At 46.6% G+C, this 24186-nt stretch overlaps 2 protein-coding genes across 2 annotated transcripts in view; both read right to left on the reverse strand.

Annotated features, from left to right (window-relative positions):
- Window positions 1–1183: 1183 nt before the first annotated feature.
- The window catches only part of LOC142768405 (uncharacterized), a 59169-nt gene continuing 36166 nt past the window's right edge, over window positions 1184–24186 (reverse strand). The window contains exons 3-5 of the mRNA XM_075870376.1: window positions 17299–17412; window positions 16535–16888; window positions 1184–1406 (exon numbers count right to left, since the gene is read on the reverse strand). Of these exons, the coding sequence (XP_075726491.1) occupies window positions 1201–1406; window positions 16535–16888; window positions 17299–17412 (674 nt within the window). The 3' untranslated portion in view covers window positions 1184–1200. The remainder of the gene's footprint in view (window positions 1407–16534; window positions 16889–17298; window positions 17413–24186) is intronic.
- Window positions 12542–12866, reverse strand: LOC142768400 (large ribosomal subunit protein eL29-like). The gene has a single exon (XM_075870369.1). It carries the CDS (start codon window positions 12803–12805, stop codon window positions 12578–12580), a length of 228 nt encoding a protein of 75 aa, XP_075726484.1. The 5' UTR covers window positions 12806–12866; the 3' UTR covers window positions 12542–12577.

A 24186-nucleotide genomic window follows, 5' to 3' on the forward strand; every position in this document is an offset into this window, starting at 1 on the left:
AAACACTATATACAGTATGCTAGGGTCAGAATGTGCATAAACGAGTTATAAAAAATGCCGGCAGCTCCAAGTGGAAAAGCGTTCTTTCTTTTGAAATTACACACCATGACTCTTCCTGTAGGAATCTTCCTAGAGCAGTGTGGGGTTTATATGCCATGGGGATTTCACTGTCTAATCTGTAACAAACCAAAAACTATTGACCACGTTTTCCCGCATTGTTGGAAAAAAAGAATACTTTTGGAACGTATTACAAAAGACAATTAACAAAAAGTTTCCGTTAGACCTTGATTGAATCAGGTATTTGACAATAGGGATTGATGATGGATTACCCTTCGATTTCCTCATGATGACTACCTTGCACAGTATATGGCGCTCTAGAATAACTAGATTTCACTATGTCCCTAACAGGTGACCAGCAAGAGAGTATTTTAAAGAAAGTATCTCAAGGTTTCTCGAGGTAGTAAGAACATATGAATGTGTACCTTTATGTTTAGGAAGGGTAAAAGCCCTACTGACCATGAAGGAATTTTAGAACATGATGTGTCATAATATTATGGTTTACGGCCCTTGTTATTTTGTTATGTTTGCTATGCATTGTAATATATTTATTTTAGCCCTCTGTGTTTGAAGTTTAACCGGAAATAAAGAAAACAACGGCGTGGCTCAGTGGTAGAATACTTGGCTGGCACGCAGCGGACCCGGACTCGAGCCCCACTGTGCCCTTGGTATTACGTTTTCTTTTCCTATTCTGCGATAGTGGTTATGGACGCCGAAGGTGGTGGAGGCGGACAGCTACGGCACCGCGCGTGACCCGAGTTTTGATCTTGTAACAGCTGTGTACGTATTGCAGGAGGCCCCTTTAATGTCTCGGCCAATCGCGCATGGTCAAATGCCCCAAGGAATGTAGTAGCCAAACCAGCAAACCTCCATTTTTAAAACAAAAACAACTATGACATTGAGCTCGGTAACCGAACCTTTTTCATACTTTTTATAGTTTTTTTTGTAATTTTTTTGTAGGATTCGATGCAAAACGTCATACGTTTGCTGCGTGGCACCACAATTTTCCGTATGTCTCCGAGATTGCGACGCTTACATTTAACTTATGGATGCTCAAACAGGGCAGGAAACTGCTTATCAATAGTATGCGTTTATTTCCGGACAATGTAAGGATATTACTCTTAGGAACCGACTACATGCTTCTTATAAATGTTGTAGCAAGTTTTGTTTCGCGTAGTGACACGCAACAATCCACAGGGGCCCCGTCGAGCCCAGAGCACTGATGGCGGACGATTGCATTAAGCCGCTCGTGGCTCCGTCTTCAAAGCTCATGTAGTCTTCGTAGAGAAACTTGGCGTCACGCCTCAAGTCTTTCTCCGGCTTGCTCTTCTCGATCCTCGCAGCAATATCTGCATATAAGAAACAGCAGCATTCTAGGGCCTCTGGTTGGAATAGTTGCTGATTCTTATATGTCACGCAACAAGAATATTCTGATAAGCACCAACGTAGTGGCGCGCTTTGAAAATATCGACCACCTAGATTTCTCTAAAGCGTACCTAAAGTTAAGTACACGGGCCTCTATCATTTCGCCGCCATCAAAAGTGTGACCAGAATTTTATCCTGTCTTCCTCGCGTCAGCAGAAAAGCACCATACCTCAATCAAAGAAGAACGCTTGTTAAATTAAAATCAATCCGTGCAACACTTTCGGATCACGAGAAATCTTTTAATGAATTTACTACAAAACTTAAAAACTGAATTGAAGTGCTTGTCATTCAACAGTTCATTCAACACGGAAAAACTTCAAGTGGCTACTTATGAATGCGCCAACGAAACCCACTCGTGGTTTTTTTTTCTTTACTTCTTCTTTGCCACCACATAAAGATTACTCAGAAATTTTAACGCACTGGCACATCTTCGGCATTTTCAGTGCGTAAAGTAGGCTATACCTGTGCTTCGGAAGTGGTGCTGGGTTCGAAAGACGCCTGAAGAACTGCTCTGATAAGAAGTTTCAGTTCGAAGCAAATGTTCGTCTCTAAGCATAATTTAATGGGTTAGACTGGCCATCTCTTTGTGTTGCCTAGTAGAGGGGAGTGCTCCATCTACGTTTCGCTTTTCTTCTACGGCATAACTTAAATCAATCTTTGCCATTCGACCATTCCACGCAGAATGCGATTTTAAGGGACTATCTATGTAGCCGCCTACGTCTCGACGTAATAGTGGCCGTCTCCTTACAGTGGTGCATATCAAAAAGGGTACAGGTGAAATTCACTGTATATAGAAGATCGCTCGCTTGTTATCACATTAAAAGCCTTAGCTCCGGATCCTGTCATCTTTTCTTTTTCTCTACAAACGTACGGTATATACTAGCTTATATAGCAGGCCGTGATATCAGTACATGTTTAACAGGTGATTAGCAGAGCTAGCCGTGGTACGCAGGTACACGCCACATGTGACAGAGTCAACATTTGCCCAGGCTTTGAAATCGTAACAGTGAAGTGCGAATGAGCTCGAGCCACAGAAAAAGGGATGCCGTTGTTTTTGATGGCTCATTTATTTTTATGAGAGCAAAAAATAAAACAAAAATTTGAGCCTAGGTATTCCAGATGGCAGAAAAGTGCTCGACCAGAGAGTCACGCTAGGGCTTTAAGCTCTCTTGGAAAAATACTCGCGACAAGCTTCATGTCCGACAAAGGCATATCCATGTTGCAGAGTTCTATTTTTCATTTCATACAAATGAAATAAATTGCATCGTAAACGTTTGACTCCGCGACTGACAGTAAGGCGTCCCACTTGACTAGAAATATGCATATTATGGCACTCTACACTTTACGCTGAGAAAACATTATGCCAAAATGACGCCAGTCGGCTGTCCGATTTTATATCATTGTAGTAATTATTAGCTAAGAATAAATGAGTCTGTAACTTTTAGTAACGGGCCGCGTTTGACTACAGAACAATTCCACAAGAAGGCTGCCTGGGTGGATGGATGGACATATGGCTGCACGCTCTAGATCGGGTGGTGGCTAGCGCCACCTAGCCGTAATACTTAGTGAACAAAAACTAAATTTGTCTTTGTTTTTGCTTTAAATAGTGAAGTTAAGGACTGAAATTTTCAGTCAAGAATGTAATTTTCACTCGTACCTTGATTGTTGTCCCAATCATATGACCTCCTTTTGGTTATTCCTACCCGCTTAAAGTCTATTTTGCCCTTTGGTCCCTAAAGCCAATTGCTTTAAACAACTCTGCGCCATCATCCTTACCTATATGGTGAAGCCCTTTACAGAACATTATCAAGTGTTCGACAGTTTCTTCTTCCTCTCCACACGCACTGTATACTATGTCTACTCATTTCTATTTAGCCCGATAAGCCTTAGATGGCGATACTCCAATACTGACCTTAAACAGTGCAAAACTACGCCAAGAATTATCAAATATCCTTTGCTTGGCAACTTCCGGATTAGAACTTCGATAGATCTCCAGTGCCGACATCTTAATCATGCCTATTCTTCCCATGTCGGTCTCCGTTTTGTTCTCCTTCTTCTTAACCATTAGTTCTTTTTTATTCGGCCGCCTGCTGGGCTCTAAGTATTAAATTTGAAGCATTTCTTAGCAAACTTGAGCGTATCTATCAATCTATCTATATATCTATCTGTCTATCTATCTATCTCTATATCTATCTGTCTTTCTATCTATCTATCTATCTATCTATCTATCTATCTATCTATCTATCTATCTATCTATCTATCTATCTATCTATCTATCTATCTATCTATCTATCTATCTATCCATCTAGCGCCTACTACTTTTAGCTCTCCTGACTGTTTCGATTGCGGTACCAATACCAAACTTCGTATGGTGTATCATGACTGTATGGCGAACATACTTGACTAGTTATAACATAACAATCATGGCATGTATGTCATAAATGTCATGATTTACACGTCAGAGTCTTGCTGCTTTTGTGGTGGTTTCATTAACATGTTGTGTTGCAAAACCGATAAGGTATGACATGACTACATTGCGAACACAAGCGACAGACCCTAACATCAAAATCATGACTTGGGTGTCATGTAACAACATGAGTACATGCCATGCTCATGATGCGCTCACGGCCGTTTCGCTAGCTTCTCATGAACCAAGTTTGGTATTAAAGGACGTGAATAAAGGACGACGATATGTAACTTGTGCAAACATGATAATCATGAGATGCGTGTCATGTAAAAACATGACTACATGCTACGCTCATCATGCGCTTGCGGCCGTTTCACTAGCTTCACATGTACCAAATTCGTTATTACGTGAAGCAAACGGACGACATGGGTAAATGACACGCCCAAACCTGATGGTCATGACATGCGTGTCATATGGAACAACATGACTAAGTCCCACTTCCATGATGCACTCACGGCTATTTCGCTACCTTGAGTGATATGTGGGGTTTAACCTCCCAAAACCACCATATGATTATGAGAGACGCCGTAGTTAAGAGCTCAGTAAATTTCAACCAGTTTCGCTACCTTCAAATATGCCAAAATTTGATATTACGTAACGTGAATGGATCTCGAAGGTGTGTGACTGGTGCAAACATGATAATCATGAGATGCGTGTTATGTAAGAACAATAATGCACGTCACACTCAAGACGCCAATATACTGCGACTTGAACCGGCTCACGATCGCGCCAGCGTTTGTTTTATTGTGTCACGCCGGTGATGCCACTCCAGTCACCGATATTCTCCTAGTAGAGATCAGTGGATCTGCCCACTCACTTTATTTGTGGATCTGCATGCCATATTCGCAACTCAAATGACCATGAGAAGGCGCTGCGGATTTGCAGCATAGCAGATTCACGGAGGTCACAGCGTCCGCTGTCGCTAACACAAATATTCAGTTTTCTGCAGTGTGACTGCAGTTCACGCTGCTTTGTAGATGGGGAGCGGGTTGTTGACGTGGAGCATCTTACTTTAGTCGCCTCAGCGGTCCCGCAACCGCGAGCAGCGTTCTTAAAGAGGACGCATTGTGCGTGCAATGCACATGGCGCATCGCGTCTCTGCGAATTCGTTTAGGTACTTCGGGCACTGCAGTGACATGTAGTCACTGGTTACAACGGTCATTTATTAGGTTCGAGTCAACAAGTTAACACTGGTGCCTCACCGGGGAAGAAGAAATCTCCTTGGCCGTTCGTTTTTTCTTCACGAGCGGCACCATCCTACCGTGCCCCTACCGTATATGACTGGCGCTTGGACTGTTTGGACCTCAATACGCAACTTCCCTATATTGCCCCTAGGTGCCGCATGAATTGCTTGAATCGCGAATACTAGCAGACGCGCGCTGCGCTGCGTTGCTTTGACGCATGCGCGTTTGAGCGCACACGGTGTCCCTCCGATACGGAGAGGCAGACGCTTTGCTGTCTAAGTAACGTCATCGGCGCGAAATGAGACATAATTCATTTCGCACCGGTTGCCACCAGGCCGCGCTGGTCGCGCCCGGCGTAACACTATCGAGTGCTCGCGTTTTAGCGTGACATCGCTGCACCCAGCCTGCGCGTGCGTCAACGTTTCGTCAAAGTATATTGGGCCCTTCATGACGCGCTTGCCGCCGTTGCGCTAGCTCCAAATGTACCTAATTCGGTATCATGGGAAGCGAATAGACGACGAAGGTAAATGACACGTCCAAACCTGATAATCATATTATGCGTTTCATGTAAAACATGACTCATGCTACGCTCATAGTGTTCTCACGGCCGTTTTACTAGTTCCACATATACCAAATTTGGTATGACATGACGTGAATGAACGATGAATGTAAATGACACGTCCAAATACGATAATAATCAGAAGATTTTATGTAAAACATGATGACATGCTACTCTTAAAGCACGCTCACGGCCGTTCTGCTAGCTCCATATATGCCAAAGCTGGTATTAGGTGACGTTAATGCATGGCGAAGGTAAACGACACATCCAAACATGATAATCACGACATGGAAATCATGTACGGCATAATTTACCTCTGGCTCTTAACGTTGTACTGATGTTAAAGTGACCTATCACCTTTCCTCATTCATGCTTCGCATATCATCGATTCCCACTGTACGGGAGATCTGCCAATTTTTTTACCCGTCCGTTTTCTGGTTCGCTTCCTCCATTTTGTATCGACATTCCTCATGTACAAATAACTGAAATCCTTCCGAGCCCAACACTCCTCCGCCATTTGTCTGAATCGTTCCTTAAATTTTATCTTGCTGCTAGCTTCCCTGCCGTCGATTGATGCCCAGCCCATATCGAGTTGTACTCCTTGATTTCCTGTATTCCCGTGACCTCCAAATTTTTTATACCGCAGCTCCGTTCAGCGCTTGCCACGTTTCGCTGCTACGTCGGTGAGTGGTGATCTGCGGCGGTGTATGCTGCGTATGCGCTCAATACACAGAATATTGCGCTCCGCTGCGGTGGTCTTGTGGCTAAGGTACCCGGCTGCTGACCCGCCGGTCGCGGGCTCGAATCCCGGCTGCAGCGGCTGCATTTTCGATGCAGGCGGAAATGTTGTAGGCCCATGTGCTGAAATTTGGGTGCACGTTAAAGAACCCCAGGTGGTTGAAATTATTGGAGCCCTCCACTACGCCGTCTCTCATAATCATATGGTGGTTTTGGGATGTTAAACTCCATATATCAATCAATCAATCACAGAATACTGCTGTTCTTCGTGGTGCACAATCAAAGCAAAGCAATGCTTCGTGAGTGTAAAGGCGCTAGTCAGTAATCACTAAGCTGGAAGCTTCAAAATTGCTGACATATAAAGCAGTGGCGGCACACTAGATGTTTCTCCAGCGGTGCCGATGAACGATAAACAAGAAGTGTGTAGAATTTAAATGAAATCATTAAGCAGCATGTGTAAATTGGTAAATGGTTGGTATATTTTGTTATAGCAGGCCTTGTGGGGGGCTGGAAGTAAGCACTCGCGTTACACTTTAAGGAAACTCTCGAAGTTTATTAGTTGAAATGTAAATTAAATGAAGCGAATACGTGTGCCATTGTCCAACTGCACTTCAAGTGCGCGCAATAATGTTCAAAATGACTCTCCGGTTTGTTTGCCTTGATTTTTTTTAATTGAACGTAACTCTACAATCGTTAGCAGTTCATCTGGTTCAGCCTCCAGAACGTCGAAATAGAAAGTTTATAAAACGAAGACACCACAAGCAACAACGCCTGTATTGACTCATGTCATCGACCTAAACAAAACCTTGTGTTTGTTCCTTCGTCAGCATAACACACGCATGGACAATAAATCAGCTGGAACTTGTGGGTATAACACTGAAAGAAACTGAAAATAAACGTCTTGCACATACGAGTATGGAAGCAAGGCATCGCGTCAGTGCACTTCGACGCGAGCAGCCGCCAAAGGCGATGCGCTGAGAGAACGCCCGTTTTTTAGGGGCGAAGCTGCTTATGGCGTGGCTTGTGCATCCCTCGTAGTACGTAACAACCAGTGGCACATACGCGAAATAGCGGTCCTTACTATTTTGACCTCCAAGGTGGTTCCGGTGAGAGATTTCTTCTGTGCGTTGTTGAACAATAAAAGATAGTGCTCAATGCACATGTTAATGGCTGCTAAGGGGGAATGAGAGACAGGAGCATTCGGCCTTTAGGTAACGCGCACGCTGCGATCCCCATTAGCAGCTATTGGCATGTACATTGAGCACGATCTGACAAGAAAGGGTTGCTACGTTATACTCGCTGGGTGTAACCTCCTTGGTTCTAGAAAGGTTTAGCGAGCGTTGCGCTGCAGAGCCATGAATACAGTGAACTAGTATATACCATGAACTCGAGGTGGTTAAAGCTGGGAAGTAAACCCGAAGCGCAAGCCGTAAGAAAGTGTGCATGTGCCACCTCCCGTTTAGTCCTTGAAGTGTCCGCTGGAAGGCGGTGCTTCTATATGGAGAATATATAATGAAAAGATGCGAGATGGTGGTACTTGGAGTGCTGAATAGATGGACGAACGGACACACAGACAGATGCATGAATGGACGCATGAATGGACGCAGGCGCGGATGCCTGGACGAACGCAGGGACGGACGCACGAACAGACGCACGCACGGACGGGTGGATGGACGCATGGACGGTTACACAGACGTACGCAGGAACGGACGGAAGCAAGAACGAATGGACGGACGAATGCTTCGCCCCACTCCCCATCATTCACTCCGTGGATATGCTGCCATTTTTTTTTTTTCGTAAAAATGTTGCCGGTTTTTTCTGAAGCATTAGAACCAGTGTGCGTGTTGAGGTAACAACCTGGCTTTAACGAATGTGGATCGATAATTCACGGCATTCAGACTACCAAAAAAAAAGAATTAAGGTTGTCACAAAACTGTCACAAGTTGAGAAATGGCGTGCCGTCAAAAAAAAAAAAAAACGCTAGCAGCACTTTCCTTCATAAGCCAAACAACACTTATGTCATGCATGTCTTTCCATTATGCAGTTTGAAAAGTGCTCTTTCGATAATCTTGAAATTGCACGTGTTTCGATTTCGGTAGTCCCTGGAATTCTGACTCATGTATCGTGCCTTTGCAAATAAATGAGATTGATTGATTTGTGGGGTTTAACGTCCCAAAACCACTATATGATTATGAGAGATGCCGTAGTGGAGGGCTCCGGAAATTTCGACCACCTGGGATTCTTTAACGTGCGCCCAAATCTGAGCAGCAAATAAATGAGAGACGTTGATGTTACGACAAAAGACATCTGGACGAAACATTTTGTGCATTAACCTTCAGCTTTGGCATTGCTTCTCTTCACTGCAGATGTTGAAGAATATCAGCAGCCCACCAGAACCACAAACTTGTGTAATGAAGAAACGGCCACCAGGACAGAAAACACATGTACTAAAATATTTGTAGGAGAAGAATGCAATGTCACCTAAACAAAGTCATTTCATCGGAAGGTGCACCCGCAAGTCTCTGCTCCTATTTTTTTTTGTGCTTGTGATAAGTTATCGCAGCTAAAAACGGTGCTGTGGTAGCCCGTTGACCTGTTCTCGTTCCATATTTCTATGTTCAGCAGCACAACTGCTTTAGCACATCAAAAAAAAAATGGCAGCATATCCACGGAGTGAATGATGGGGAGTGGGGCGAAGCATTCGTCCGTCCATTCGTTCTTGCTTCCGTCCGTTCCTGCGTACGTCTGTGTAACCGTCCATGCGTCCATCCACCCGTCCGTGCGTGCGTCTGTTCGTGGGTCCGTCCCTTGCATTCATGCGTCCATCCATGCATCTGTCTGTGTGTCCGTTCGTCCATCTATTCAGCACTCCAAGTACCATCATCTCGCATCTTTTCATCATATATCCTCCATATAGAAGCACCGCCTTCCAGCGGACACTTCAAGGACTAAACGGGAGGTGGCACATGCACACTTTCTTACGGCTTGCGCTTCGGGTTTACTTCCCAGCTTTAACCACCTCGAGTTCATGGTATATACTAGTTCACTGTATTCATGGCTATGCAGCGCAACGCTCGCTAAACCTTTCTAAAACCGAGGAGGTTACACCCAGCGAGTATAACGTAGCAACCCTTTCTTGTCAGATCGTGCTCAATGTACATGCGAATAGCTGCTAATGGGGATCGCAGCGTGCGCGTTACCTAAAGGCCGAATGCTCCTGTCTCTCATTCCCCCTTAGCAGCCATTAACATGTGCATTGAGCACTATCTTTTATTGTTCAACAACGCACAGAAGAAATCTCTCACCGGAACCACCTTGGAGGTCAAAATCGTAAGGACCGCTATTTCGGGTATGTGCCACTGGTGGTTACGTACTACGAGGGATGCACAAACCACGCCATAAGGAGCTTCGCTTCTAAAACAAAAGAAACACTTACCTTTCACGCGCTGCGCATGAAAAACGCGGCGATTCCTACACACCAGCGGCTGCGGCCAAACCACAGGTGGAGAGAGCGAGGAAAGGAAATGCACTACTTTTAGGCCACACTCCTTCTCTGGGTGTGAGCGGTCTATAGACATGCATATTATGCAAACGTAGTGCACGCTTCCTGGCGAAAAACTGGCGTCTCTTCTGTTATGTGGGTGCTGACGTGTGTCGGATTTTTATATGCCAGCGTATTCAGCGTTCCTGGTTTGCTCACAATACGAGGACAACTACACAATTCATAAAAAGGCATTTATCTACCTCAAATTCCCTGGCTTTGAAGACACTAAAGACAAAAATGACTTTTCGCGTAGTGGATAAGCACAATTTAACAATACCAAAAAGCCACTCTTGCTGTGAAACGACGCTTCGTAAGCGAGAAAATGTGTGAAAAGAAATTTAGTGAGATGCCACCTTCAGATTCCCGCATCAAGCACCTAGATGTCGTAGATTTCGAAGGTGTCTACTAAGTGGCATGTAGTTTCTAATCAATGAAACATAAGTACGCTGCTGTCTGTGGGTGTCATAGATCTAGCATACAAATTTGAAAAAGTTCCATTCCGCGTACGTCACGAAGATACGAAAATAATTTTAGAAACTGACACGCATGGAGATTTCAGTGTGAAATTTAGAAATGAATCTTGAACCTTCATTTTATTCAGTAGTAATGAAGTTGTGATTACCTCACCGGCAGCATTAGAGTTCTGAAAGGAAAGTTTGCCAATCTCAATCAAGTCTCGGCTCCTCTTCAGTGACGCTTTAAAGCGAAAAATCAGGCGCTGGCAGGGTCTTTTTCCTTTGTGAAAGAAACGTATTTCGGTGGTTCAGTGCACATTTATTGCCACCACCAAAATGTGCGTCAGCCCACTGACACACCACGTCGAGACGCCATGTATACAATAAAACGGGTGGGCTGAAAAGGTGGTGCTACATGAGAAACCATGAGAAAATGAAGGTATTTATACCAATTAACAATACATATTTTACGTATGACTTCCCGCAACTGTTCGACTCTCATAGTAAATATTAGAATATTCATATTTTTATATATAAAAATGAAAAAAAACTATCAGTAAACTTGAGCACTGTTGCTTGGCTAGGCGGCAGGTCGGAGCTTCGGCGCGTGCCACAGTGCGGTCAATAAAGGTTGCTGCCGAGTACAGCTATAGTTCCGGGAGGTTATCTTTTATACAGATCCTCGTCAGAGAATCCCCTTGGTTTTTGTCCTTTAGCTGAAGATACGGCTTTATCTTTTGCGCCGCAGCTTAGCACACTCGAACTGCTGCAGTTTATGCCCACCTTTGTTTGAGTATGTTACTGTACTATAACAGCATGCCAATACAGTGAGGTGACGCGGCGCTTTAACTTTTCATTTGACAAAAGTCTGAAGCCCAAGCTTCTTTTTTTCTCTATATGCACATTACACTTTACACTCCGTCTATCACTATTACCGCCTTTTTTAGTACTTGACAAGGCTGACTTGTCACTTCGGGTCATGTCTTTTCACAATGGCCTTCTGCATTTCCGTGTCAAAGCAGTATTTTTCCGAACTTTCGCTTTGAGCGTGCTGCTCGTTCAGTGCCGGACAGACAACTTTTTCTTCGATTACAGCAAAAAGCAAAAAACAAGAATTTAGAGGTTATAACTCCATTTTCGGCGCGTCGTGACGAGAACTTTCCTTCTAAACGCACACGCGAGTTGGCGCGTGTATTCCACCGATACATGATACTAAAATAAAAGTTCCTAGTTTAAAAATCTGCAGTATTCTAAGAGCAATATTGCTCAGATTAACTACGAAAGCTGGTTTAAGGGCTTGTGTCGTCGGAGTAGATTCGGTAGAATCAATGAGGGTGAAGCGTTGCTGGCTTGCAGTATTTCTTCCATGTAGGCAACCGTCGTGCCTTTGCTCACGTGCTTGTGCTCGTTGCTGAAGTTCGTGAGCATCACTCTTGCGTTGCCTCTTCGCAGCTTGGCTATACCTCTGGCGACGCAAATTCTGCGGTTGATCAGCAGGTACTGGCCGCTTCAATGACGTTTTGCACGTATGTTGATTCCTGAGTGCCGACGAAAATGCTGACGCTGGAGCGAGGAGGAATGGTGTCTTGGTCTTCTAACACGCTCAAGGCCTGCCTTCTTGACAGCGTATGCGGTGGCGATGCTTTTTTTTTGTGGATACTGTTGTTGACGCAGACCTGATTGATTAATTGGTATGTAGAGTTTAACGTCCCAAAACTACTATATTGACACGTGCGGTTCTTTTGGTTTACGAAGGAAGACGCTATCACTTTCTGTTAGGCGCAACGCAGGCCGCGTTTATCTTGTATGCCACTCTGGAACGCGTTACGACGCGTGTATAAAAAACTGACACGTGCGGTTATTTTCGTTTACGAAGGAAGACGCTATCACTTTCTGTTAAGCGCAACGCAGGCCGCGTTTATCTTGTATGCCACTCTGGAACGCGTTACGACGCGTGTATAAAAAACTGACACGTGCGGTTCTTTTCGTTTGCGAAGGAAGACGCTATCACTTTCTGTTAAGCGCAACGCAGGCCGCGTTTATCTTGTATGCCTTTCTGGAACGCGTTACGACGCGTGTATAAAAAGCCGGCGCAGTGCGCCACTGGGGGTCTTTTTTTTTTCGAATGTGATGACACGTTTATTATTACTATAATGCCTTCTTTGCCGCCAGTGCAGCCTCCTTCTGCAGGGCCTCGTTCGCACGCATTTTCTTCAGACCCTTCTTGTTGTGCCTCTTGGCAAACCGCATGTTCCGCACAAACTTGGCGTCCACCCCGCGCATGGAAGGCTTGTTTCCTTTCTTGGGCCTCTTGATACCATTCCGGTGGTCCTTGCGATTCTGGTTGTGATTGGTGTGATTCTTGGTCTTCGCCATAGCGACGGCGCTTCTTCAGCACTGCACCTCTGGTCACACACTGCGGCGTACACAAGCGAAAAGATGGCTTAACGTCATCCCAACGACGCCGTGCTCGACCCGAAGTCGTACACGTGGTGCGACTTAAACCTTATTACGCGCGCTGATTAGCTGTGACGCATTGTTAATGTAATTTATTGCATGTACTCTCTCTTATGTTCTGTCTTTAGCATCGGGACGATGCTTTTTCAGAGGGGGGTAGTGACACGTGCGGTTCTTTTGGTTTACGAAGGAAGACGCTATCACTTTCTGTTAAGCGCAACGCAGGCCGCGTTTATCTTGTATGCCACTCTGGAACGCGTTACGACGCGTGTATAAAAAACTGACACGTGCGGTTCTTTTCGTTTGCGAAGGAAGACGCTATCACTTTCTGTTAAGTGCAACGCAGGCCGCGTTTATCTTGTATGCCACTTTGGAACGCGTTACGACGCGTGTATAAAAAGCCGGCGCAGTGCGCCACTGGGGGTCTTTTTTTTTTTCGGTGTCGGCCGACGACTGTTCACGCCGCTCTTGCTGTGAGTTGTGTTTGGCCCTGTTTTGCTGGGCACAAGTTCGCCCAATAAACAGTTCGCCTGACACCGCCCTGACTCCTGCGTGCTTCCTCTCAAGCGCTGCGTGTATCACAACCTCGTGACAATATGATTATGAGGGACGTCATGGTGAAGGGCTCCGGAATTTTCGACCACCTGGGGTTCATTAACATGCACCTGAATCATAGCACCCGGGCCTACAGCATTTCCGCTTCCATTGGAAATGCAGCCGCCGCCGCCACCTGGATTCGATCATGTGACCTGCGGGTCAGCAGCCGAGTACCTTAGCCACTAGAACACCACGGTGGCGCATTTACTCAGACCTTAGGTCAATAATGACGTCCTGGTGACTTAAAAAGTCCATACCAGTTATCACAATTTTGGAGCGTTTTTGTAGAATTGCGAAGCTCGCTGGATATGCTCGGTTATTTAGAGTGACGTTTGCTGTGAAAACTCTAACTGGCATTGTCAGGTGGCCTTCAGCTGCACGAATTTCAGATCCACTTCAAGCGGTCTTTACTTTTTTGCAGCTTGGTGGGAATGTCCTACTGACGACAAAATAGTCGGCCGCAGCGCCGACGAAACCGCTGACGTTGTGGCCGAGGATGAGAACGTCACGGCCGCTTGTTCGTTGTTCTGCATTGTAGTTGAGTCGGGGCGTCTGAACAGGCCTACGTCGGTCTGCTCCACTGTTTCTGCGTTGCGTCGTGAGGTCGTCTTCAATACGCGGAGTTACGACATAAAGGCTACGTTGAGGCTGTGGTGGTTCTTGATTTTTTTTTTGTCGTGGCATCATCATCGGTGGTGGAGGATCTTCGGCAGTCCATCGTACAGCAACCGCACCTCCATCGGTTGCTGACCTTAGTTTTCCGATTACAGTTTAGGTGGCGGTCCCTGGTTGGGGCAGTTTACGGCCGTCGGTGAGGCGACAGGTAGTGACCGGGTGATGGTGAGCGGGTAGATCCTCGGGGAGTTCAGTGTGTTGTTTCGAGGTCGCATGGTCTTTCGTCCCACTGTGGACGTGGCGCGTTGATGACGAAACCCTGTAGTATTATCTGATGATAGTGGCAGAGGCGGCACTTGTGCCCGGCTTCACCGTAGCGGTAGCATAATGGACAGTGGTCAGGGGCGCACCAGATGTCAGTCTTCCTAAAAGAGCTGCGCTAGCCGGCAAATGGATGGTATGGCGTCGGTGAGGGTGGCCGCGGAGTTTGGCGGTGGAACTGCAGTGGGGCCAAGGCGCGTCCTCACGCGGCTTTGGAGGAGCGTCGCGGTGGACTGCGGCGGCGCGGATAACTGAGGTGCAAAAACAGTGAAAAGGGGGTGAGGAAATAGAAGAGAAGACGAAGCAGCGACGTAGCTCAGAGCTTCCTGCTACTGGTTACGGTGCGTCTGGAGATTCCAAGCAGTTGCCGTGCCTTTTAGCGGACCATGTCGACGACCAAATTAACTTGAAGCTTCGGCGTTGGTGATAGCTTGCTGAGCTCCTCACGCACGATCGTTTGGATTGTCTCGTGCAGGTCATCGATCCTCACTGCATGGGTGTCGGCGTAGTTGAAATATGAGCGGTGGTTGTACTGCGTCATCCGCATCTCAAGCGGCCTTTCGATAGTTCTCGCCTCGGTAGGACATTCATATAACGTCTTCGGTGAGTTGCGAACAAGCCCCGCAAACAGCTTTTGCTTGATTCCTAGCATCAGGAATCGGAGCTGCTTCTGCTCGGCCATGGTGGGGCGGCATGATGGAACAGCCGGCTCATCTCTTCGACGAAGGTGGTCACGTTTTTGTTGGCGAGTTTCACACGCGTTCATTAGGTAGTAGTGGCTCGTTCCTTGTGAACGACGCCCGTAAACGTGCTCGAGAACGTCGTCCAGAAGAGATCCCAGCTTCGTAGCATAAATTTCTGGTTCTTTCGAACGTCTTCGCGGCATCTTCTAGGCAGAAGTAGACGCGGCAATCTTTTTCTAGGGGTACCAGCTGTTCAAAGTGGTGATTCAGTCGAACGTCTCCAGCCAGCTTTCTATGTTTTCTCTCGATTATCCGCGGAATGTTGGCGGCCCTTTGGACTGACCACAAGCGCGATTGGTTCTTGTGCCACGGTGATGATCATCGTGTCTGCGGCTTGGTTTGCCTGGTGTCTTGGTTTGCCTGGTGTTTCCCGGAAGACGCCCATGTTCTGTCTGTAGGCCCTGCTGCCTGCGGCTGGGTCGGCGATGAAAGTTGTCTTTTGAGTTGTCTTCGAGGTTTGGGCTGGGTTCGCGGCCTGACGGAAATGTGTTGTACATGAGCGAGCAGCACCTTACGTGGGTCGTGATGTTGACGAAGACAGCAGCCGGCATGTCCAAGATCAAAATGCTCATTAGAGCTAACTTGAGGTGACCGGTAAGCTAAAATTTCGATTACAGCAATATATATTGTTACTAATAGCAGCGAACAGAGCGTCGGCTGTTGGTCAACTGACAAGCGGTAAAGCGCGACGGTTTTTTTACATGTGCCATCGGCTATTCCAGCGTTTGTGCTATGAGCCACATAAGTTCCAGAATAATCTGTAATGTTCACCTTGCGCACATCATCTTAACAAAAGTATCTACTATAATCCCTCAGCATCTTGAACACTGCAGGCGCACTTTGCGATGATCATTACTTATATTTTAACGGAGCTACAACAAAACATGAGGAAGGAATGCGGCAATATTATTGACGTTTTTGTGATTATACATTTTTCGATTCCCATTTTCCTAAATTCAAAAGCAAGGCGATGTGAAGTATGCAAGCGATTGCATGTGCACCTGCAGGCCACGTCTTCCTGGAAAAACCTCGTGAGTTTGAAAACAGAAAAAAAGTAAACCAGACGACGACTGCAAAAAAAAACTCAGCCAACTTTCTGATTTAGCTTGGTGAAACTGAAAAAAAAAGCAAGTGGAAATTACGCAAAAACACATATTTACTGCCGCCGTTCCTGAACCCGTAAAAGTGAACACATCCGTGCACTCTCGCTAACACATGCCAGCACTCTAGTGTTCGTAGTGACCGTTTTAAAATTTCCACCTCTTCAAGTCCTCCATGTTGTAACAACGCTATTTTTACTACGCATGGCAAGTCATGTTTTGAAAGATTTTTAACAGAAATAAAATACTCCTTATGAGTTAAATTCACCTACCTCTCTCTGGCACCGCCTTGCTGGTGTTCGGCATGGTAGAGATGTTGCGGATCAGGTTCGTCTGGTTGAGCAACCAGGCTTCCTTTGCAATCCTTGGCGACTCGTTCTTGGTAAGCAAATGACGCGTTTTCTTCCAAATACCCAAACCCAAGGGAATTACAGCAGCTTTACTGGAAAGGGTCACCAGTGATGTCCACTCACTGTAGGCAACGCCCTTCGTACTCGTGTGGTGCTGCGTGCCATTACTGCTGGTATCTCGACGTGACAACTGCCAAGCTGCAGGTTTTTCTGAAGGCGCTGCTGCGCCGACAGCTTGCTGGTACAGTGTGAGGTCGATCTCATCGTCAACGCCATCTATGATCATTTTGAGAAATAAAAGAATAACCGGTATTTCTACTTTAAAAGGTCTTTCTTAAGTGAAGCTTTCACGAAGCGTTTATATTACAGTTGTGCTACCTAATGTCTTGCACTGTGCTTTGCATCATAATGACCACGCTCCTTGCAGGCAAGACAACGCATGAAAATTGTGATACCGAAGAGTATTCTAACGTCGTCTCCAACAGTCATTTCACTGTTACATGACTTAGGGACAATGGAGGAGCAGGTTTTAAAATGTGTACTATAGGATATCGCGCCATAATTCAAATTGTCCTATCTCGCCTTGTCAGCTCTTCGAGTGCTGCCCCTCACCATAAAGTGATTCCTTTAAATCAAGACATGGTGTTCCGCGTAAAATACAAAAAATATGAAGTTCGTGAGCTCACCCATTGTGTATGCTTCCAAGTTATCGTCTGACTGCATTGGGACAACGTCGACCCATGATGGTGGCGGCGGCTTGTACGCCCCCTGGAGGCCTTCATCGTACCAGTAAAGCCCAGCTGCACAGATAATGTGGACCTGAAGCTTGAGTATGCACCATTGTATTGCAGTGAAGCATACCACACCAAGACGCGAGAATATCTGGAGCGTATAAATGATCTGTGGCGCCCTATTTTGACGTCTTCATAGCTGCTAATACTAATGTGCCACAAGCTGGCATACGCAGTGGGATGCTTTAAACTTATGCGTTTTCCTCTCGAATACTAAGTAAAAGAAATAGAATGAGAACTAACAACTGACAGCAAAAAGTAAAGAGCTTTGCAAATTCACACTCACTGTTTCTGCAACTGCCGCCAAGTGGCTCAGAAGCATCCTGAATAAAAAAAACGTAGCTGATCCTTCTTTTATGAATCGGTATAACATGAAAGTGGGTCGTGTTCACGCATAGTTAGTTCAGCGTTCACTGTGCAATGTTTCGTTACAAGGACGTAGGAATGAATGGTACAGCAACAAATTGCAAAGTCACCCGATAAACAGGGAGCAACTCAAACCTTGCAGGGCACGCCTGAACCAGGAAGGACGAACAAAATTAGCATTCACAATACGAGCGTGAACAACTGTCACAATTCTTCCTTCTTGTCTGAGCAGCGTGCTCCCTTCGTAAACGCAGCCGTGGCAGCGGATGAAGGGACGTTTTTGTTCTTTCTAACTATTGCAACTTCAAAGCAATCATGCGGTGGGAGCGCAAGAGGCACAAGGCACCGAAATTCCAAGATACGCACGCTAACAATTGAGCCACCTAGCTAGAGAACACGTATGCACTTTGACCTCGCCATGCACGTGTAGACGCGCACTAAGCGACGCGTGGCGTGGTGCGGCATGACGACCCCCCTCGGAACCCCACCGGGCCATCTCGCTACTGATACCAAAAATGCTCTGAAGTCTGAGCTCTGAAGACTGCCAGCAGAACTTGGTGTATATAAATGGTTCACCATCAACAAGCTGCAGAAGGTTCGTTCTGTGGCTTAATGGTTATTTTCACGCGCTTAATAGCGCGAGGCCCCTGTTCCGACGCACCGCTGCCGAACGTCCTGTTCCATTTTTATTGTTTGGAATCTGTTAGTTTTATATGTTACGACATCACATTCATGACGTAAATACGTGAGCTGAGTCGTGGTGCAGCCGGCATGAAACATCCACGCATCTCCACGAAGTGCAACTGGAATACTCGGTAGCGTTGCTGTTCCCACCCACTCGCCCAAAACAATCGCGGCTGCGCTGAAATACAAACAGTGCTGCAAGCGCTCGTAGCGTGCATGACATGCAGGGCACCGCTGGTTGCTTGCGAGCTTAGCGCGCTAGCTCTGCAGGTAGCGTGCCAGCACCACTGGTAACATGCCAGCAGGGCGCCGCTGGTAGCATGCCAGTCTGTCCTTACCGCGGCCGCCACTCTGTTGCGGCTGTGGTAAGGGCAAACAAGGCAGTACTGCTTGCGTCGCACCCACACAGTAAGACAACTGCGTGTGCTGGAACGTCTTCGATTGGCGTACTTTCCACAAACCGCATGCGTTAGCGTACTTCTTTTTTCGCAGTGAAGCAAGCGTATGAATACGTTCCTCCCCTTCTCCTCCTTGAGGCGAGCCTCTCTTGCCACTTTCGGCGACGCTCAGCCCTTTCTCCCCTTGACTTCCACATCACTTCGCTCCTCTCGTCGCATTAGCTGCATGACTACTACTACTACTACTACTACTACTACTGCTACTACTACTACTACTACTACTACTACTACGACTGCAACGATGACCACCCCCATCATGACCACGACGACTGCAGTCCCACTTCTCTATAATATAAACCACACAACAGGAAAGGCTAAAGGCGAATTCATAAAACTTATTTGGCTCCTTATTTTTGTTGGGGGTGATAATAATTCGCACTATGTTTTGTCTGAAGAAGAAAGTTAAATCAGGAAAATGGCTCGGTGAATCAAGTGGGCAGGGTACTAGCGTCGCAAAAAGCTAAGACGCACATAAATATCTGGGCGTTGCCTGGGAGTGGTCACGTGGTAACTATAGAATCGAGAAATGTTTTCAACTAAACTTATACGGAATACATGCACAGATATGCACTCCTACGTTAACATAAATATTTAACTGAATTGCATTTCTCTAATGCACTTGGGCCTATAAATTTACTCTAAAACACAAATGTTGCCCCTGTGCCGCTCATGGCCGATTTCACTACTTGTCGTTGCTCTACCGTGCACCAAGACCATGCACCGTGCACCAAGGTAAACAATCACAAGTATGGTTATTCGAGAAACTGATTTTTGACCGACTTTTTGAACAAAGTAAATAAAGTACAACGCTTGATGTTAGAAGGTAACGCATTCCAACCGGATATCGCACTGACAGTGAAAGTTTTTTGCCCATAATTAGTATGAGTGGGGGGTAACATGAAATTTTTCTCACCTACAAACCTGGTCATATTAATGTTATTCTGAAAAAAATCAGATGCAATAAATGGGAATGCCAGTTGATTATACAGCAATTTGTGGAATAAGGTCACAAGATTCAACCGGAACAGAAGATTTACTGGCAAGATATTGTAAGAGCGTAGTAATGTGTAGGCGTTCGATTGCGAAGAACTATGGAAGTGACAATTCGTATTGACTGACTTTGAAGGTGCTGTATTGATGATACATGACAAGCATAAGTGCTACCCCATGAGACTACACCGTACGTAATAGACTATGAATGAACGCAAAATACAGCGCCAGTAAGGCTTCACGGGAAAAGAAAGGCCGAGCTTTGATTAATGCGCGGATACCAAACGCAGTCTTCTGCTTAAGGTGGTTAAAGTGACAGCGAAAGGTGAGGCATGGGTCAAGATGTATGCCAAGAAAGATGACATCAAAACAAGCAGAAATGGAATGAATACCAAGTTGTATTAGGCAATAGTATATAATGACCTCTGAGCACTTTTAAATACCATAAATTTAGTTCTTGTGGGGTTGATAACTGAGGTATTACTGCTGCACCAATTCATGAGGGCACTTAATGCAAGATTTAACTTTAGAACAAGAGCATCAATGTTTTTGTCAGATGACGATACTGTTGTGTCATCAGCGTATAGAACAAAGTGACCACAGGCAAAAGAGGTAAGAACATCAGAAAGATTATTCATATATAAAATAAATAGCAAAGTGTCCAATACTGAGCCCTGCGGTCTATCAACGTCTACCTGCCTTTTGTTCGCGTTGTACCGCGACATTGGTGTAGAGGTCCGGGCCGAAAACCTGCCTAATGCTCCGTACTCCCGCTGGGAGCCCTTCATCTAGCCCGGACACTTTGCCACCTATTGCAACACCCCTGCACCGGTTCAGTCGGCGGCTTATCGGCCTCGCGCCAGAGTTCACTTTTCACGGGACCTCGCAGGTGCCGCTTACTTCACTAAATGGTCAACGCCAGCCCGCAAATGGCTCCCCAGAGCCCCCCGCCGACACAGCCTTCACAGGTGATTATCTTTCAACCGGTGGCTCCCGATCACTTTAGTGGTGGCGCCCATGAAGACGTTGATGACTGGTTCGAGCACTATGAGCGTGTTGCCAAGATCAATCTGTGGCCTCGAAAAGAGAAATCGCTGCATATCCACGGGGTGAATGATCGAGAGTGGGGCGAAGCATCCGTCCATCTATTCGTTCTTGCTTGCATCCGTCCATGCGTCTGTCTGTGTGACCGTCCATGCGTCCATCTGCCCGTCGGTGTGTACGTCTGTTCGTGCGTCCGCACGTCAATCCATGCGTTCGTTCCTGCGTTCATCGCTGCATCCGCCCCTGCGTCCGTCCATGCGTCTATCCATCCATGCAGCTATCCGTGCGTCCGTCCACGCATCTGTCTGTGTGTCCGTTCGTCCATCTAGTCAATACTCCTAATACCACCATGTCGCATCTTTTCATCATATATTCCGCATATAGAATCACCGCCATCCAGCAGACATTCCAAGTATAAATGAGAGGTGGCACACGCACACTTTCTTACGGCTTAAGCTTCGTGTCTACTTTCCACCTTTAACCACCTCGAGTTCATGGTATACACAAAATCACTGAATCCATGGCACTGCGTTCCAACGCTCGCTAAACCTTTCTAAAACCAAGGAAGTTACGCCCAGCGAGTATAACAAAGCGACCCTTTCTTGTCAAAGAGTGCTCAATGTACATGCCAATGGCTGCTAATGGGGATTGAGAGACAGGAGAATTCGGCTTTTCGCTAACGCGCACGCTGCGATTTTTTTTATTGTTCAATAACGCACAGCAAAAATCTCCCACCGGCACCACCTTGCCGGTCAAAGTGTAAGACTGGTTATGCACAATGACGAGGGACGAACGGGTGCCGCTTTAAGGAGCTTCGCCCCTAAAACTTTCACGCGCCTAATTTTACCTTGACGGCGGTGCGAAAATTTGGTATGAGAACAGAGAAGCCAGTCTGTTAACTTGGGGCGACTTCCGACAACAGCTTGTCGACACGTTCGCCAATGTCGATCGATGGGACTGGGCGCAGCAGCTGATGGGGCTACGGTTTAAAAACCCAATGAAAGCTTTGCTGTGCTCGCTGAAGATATTACTCGTATTTCGTCGAGCTGACCCAAATACGAGTGAAGATAGGAAGCCAAGCTACCTCATGCACGGTGTTCAAGAGCAACTTTTCGCCGGACTACTGCGCCACCCTCCAAGTACCGTAGTTGACTTTATCAAGGAAGATACGGCTATTGAGCGGGCCCTCCATCAACAATGCAGGCCGTATGATCGAATGTCTAGCAGTGCCCCAATCAATGTTGCTGCCATACCTCAGAATTCAAGCTCCCTGCAAGCCCTCATTACTGAGATAGTTCGCGAAGAACTACTGAAGTGTCGGACTCCGCTCACTCAAACTACCGTTGCGTCCGTCGCTGAACTGGTACGCGACGAAATCCGCCACGCAATTTCTACCGCTGGTCTTGATGACGAGCACCGTCCCGTGAGCTACGCCGACGCTCTCCGACGTTCACCATTTGTTATATCGCCGCCATGCCACCCAGTGCCAACGGCCTCTTGGTCACTGCCGCAAGAGCAGACCCTGAGCCGACCGCCAAGCCTACCGACGTATCACCAGCCGTGCACAGCAGCACCATGGACATCGTTGCAAGATGGGAGGCTCAGACGCCCACCGCTCCGAAGAACAGATGCATGGCGCACAATTGATAGACGTCCACTATGCTTTAACTGCGGAGGCACAGGTCATATTGCCCGTCATTGCTGACACCACATTGATACTGAGTAGCTGTAAAAGAGGAAAAGGAAGAAAAAAAGCGCTGTTTCGTTACTGCCTCTCTTAACGAGGGCACCTCCACGGGTAAGCTATAGTGAAGGGGGGGGGGATGAGAATTAAAGAGACAGAAGAGAAGAGGTGAGAGGAGAGTGGTGAAAATCATTCGATCACTCGTATTGCGCACGCGTGCAATACGTTCCGCCCTCTTCGAACATGCTCTGACGATCGAAATGCAAACGAAAAAACATACCACGCCAGGAGGACGCCTCTTTCCAAGGAGCCCTTTCTCACTTTTACGACTACCGTATTTCTGACGAGGATGTAATACCTACTCGCCAGCCAGGTTCGGGACGTCGATCCCACTCTCCTTTTCCCGCACATTCACCTTCGTCATACCCACGTACCTCCGCGAACCTTAACGCGAGAAAGTCACCCAGCCTGAACCGGGGAAACTGTGGGCGGCAAACTCCCGAGGTAAGGTTGTAGGCCATGACAATGACTATGAAAAGCCTCCATTATACGACACTGTAAAGTAAACAAGACGTGAGAGCGACGACATTGTGACCGACGACCTTAGTGTTTTTTTTTTCTTGACGGCCAGAGAGTAACAGCCTTAGTCGACACCAGTGCTGACTTTTCTATTATCAGTCACGACCTCGTCCTCCGCCTCAAGAAAGTGAAGACGCCGTGTACAGGCCCTCGAATAAGGACGACAGGTGGTCAATTATTGATGCCCTCTGGAAGGTGCACAGCGAGAATTGACATAGGAGGTTTTATGTTCATTGTGTCGTGCGTCGTTCCCGCCGAATGCTGCAAGGATCTAATTACTGGTATGGACTTTTCACAAGAGTACGACGCCGTCATCAATATCCCAGAAGGTTTGATTACGTTCTGCAACAGTTTGAGTGCACCCGATTGTCTACAGGCGCGTCCAAACCGGTTGCGTCTAACTCAAGACGATGTGATTCTCGCTTCTCGGTCATGAACGCTTGCTTCTGTGGCAACTGCTGTTCAGTTTGACGGCGAAGGAGTTGCAGACCGAATAAGCTCGCTCCTCCTCACACACGGCATTTCAGTCGCAAGTGGTATCGTCAGTGTCACCGTTGGACGCACAGACTTGCTTCTAAAAAATTTTAGTGGTGAGCGCCGACATCTTTCAAAAGGCATAACCGTCGCTTGCTTCGATGATATCACAGATGAAGAAGGCTGCTTGGCAGTAGTCGACGAGGCACCAAAACTTGATTCAACACCAGTTCTCGACGTTAGCACTACTTTGCCTAATAACGAGCAAAAGAGGCTTCTTGAGCTACTGGCCGAATTCAAAGACTGCTTTTCGACAACATTAGGAGTTGGCCGCACGCCTCTAACAAAGCATCGGATAATTACCGAGGACTTGGCGAGACCAATTCACCAAAACCGCTATCACGTGGCTCCAAAGTAAAGCGGAGTGATGCAAGAGCAAGTCAACAAAATGCTAGAAGATGACGTCATTCAACCCTCAAAACGTCCCTGGGCGTCAGCTGTACT

The sequence above is a fragment of the Rhipicephalus microplus genome, chromosome 1 (assembly GCF_043290135.1).
Source record: "Rhipicephalus microplus isolate Deutch F79 chromosome 1, USDA_Rmic, whole genome shotgun sequence".
In the NCBI taxonomy this organism is placed as follows: domain Eukaryota; kingdom Metazoa; phylum Arthropoda; class Arachnida; order Ixodida; family Ixodidae; genus Rhipicephalus; species Rhipicephalus microplus.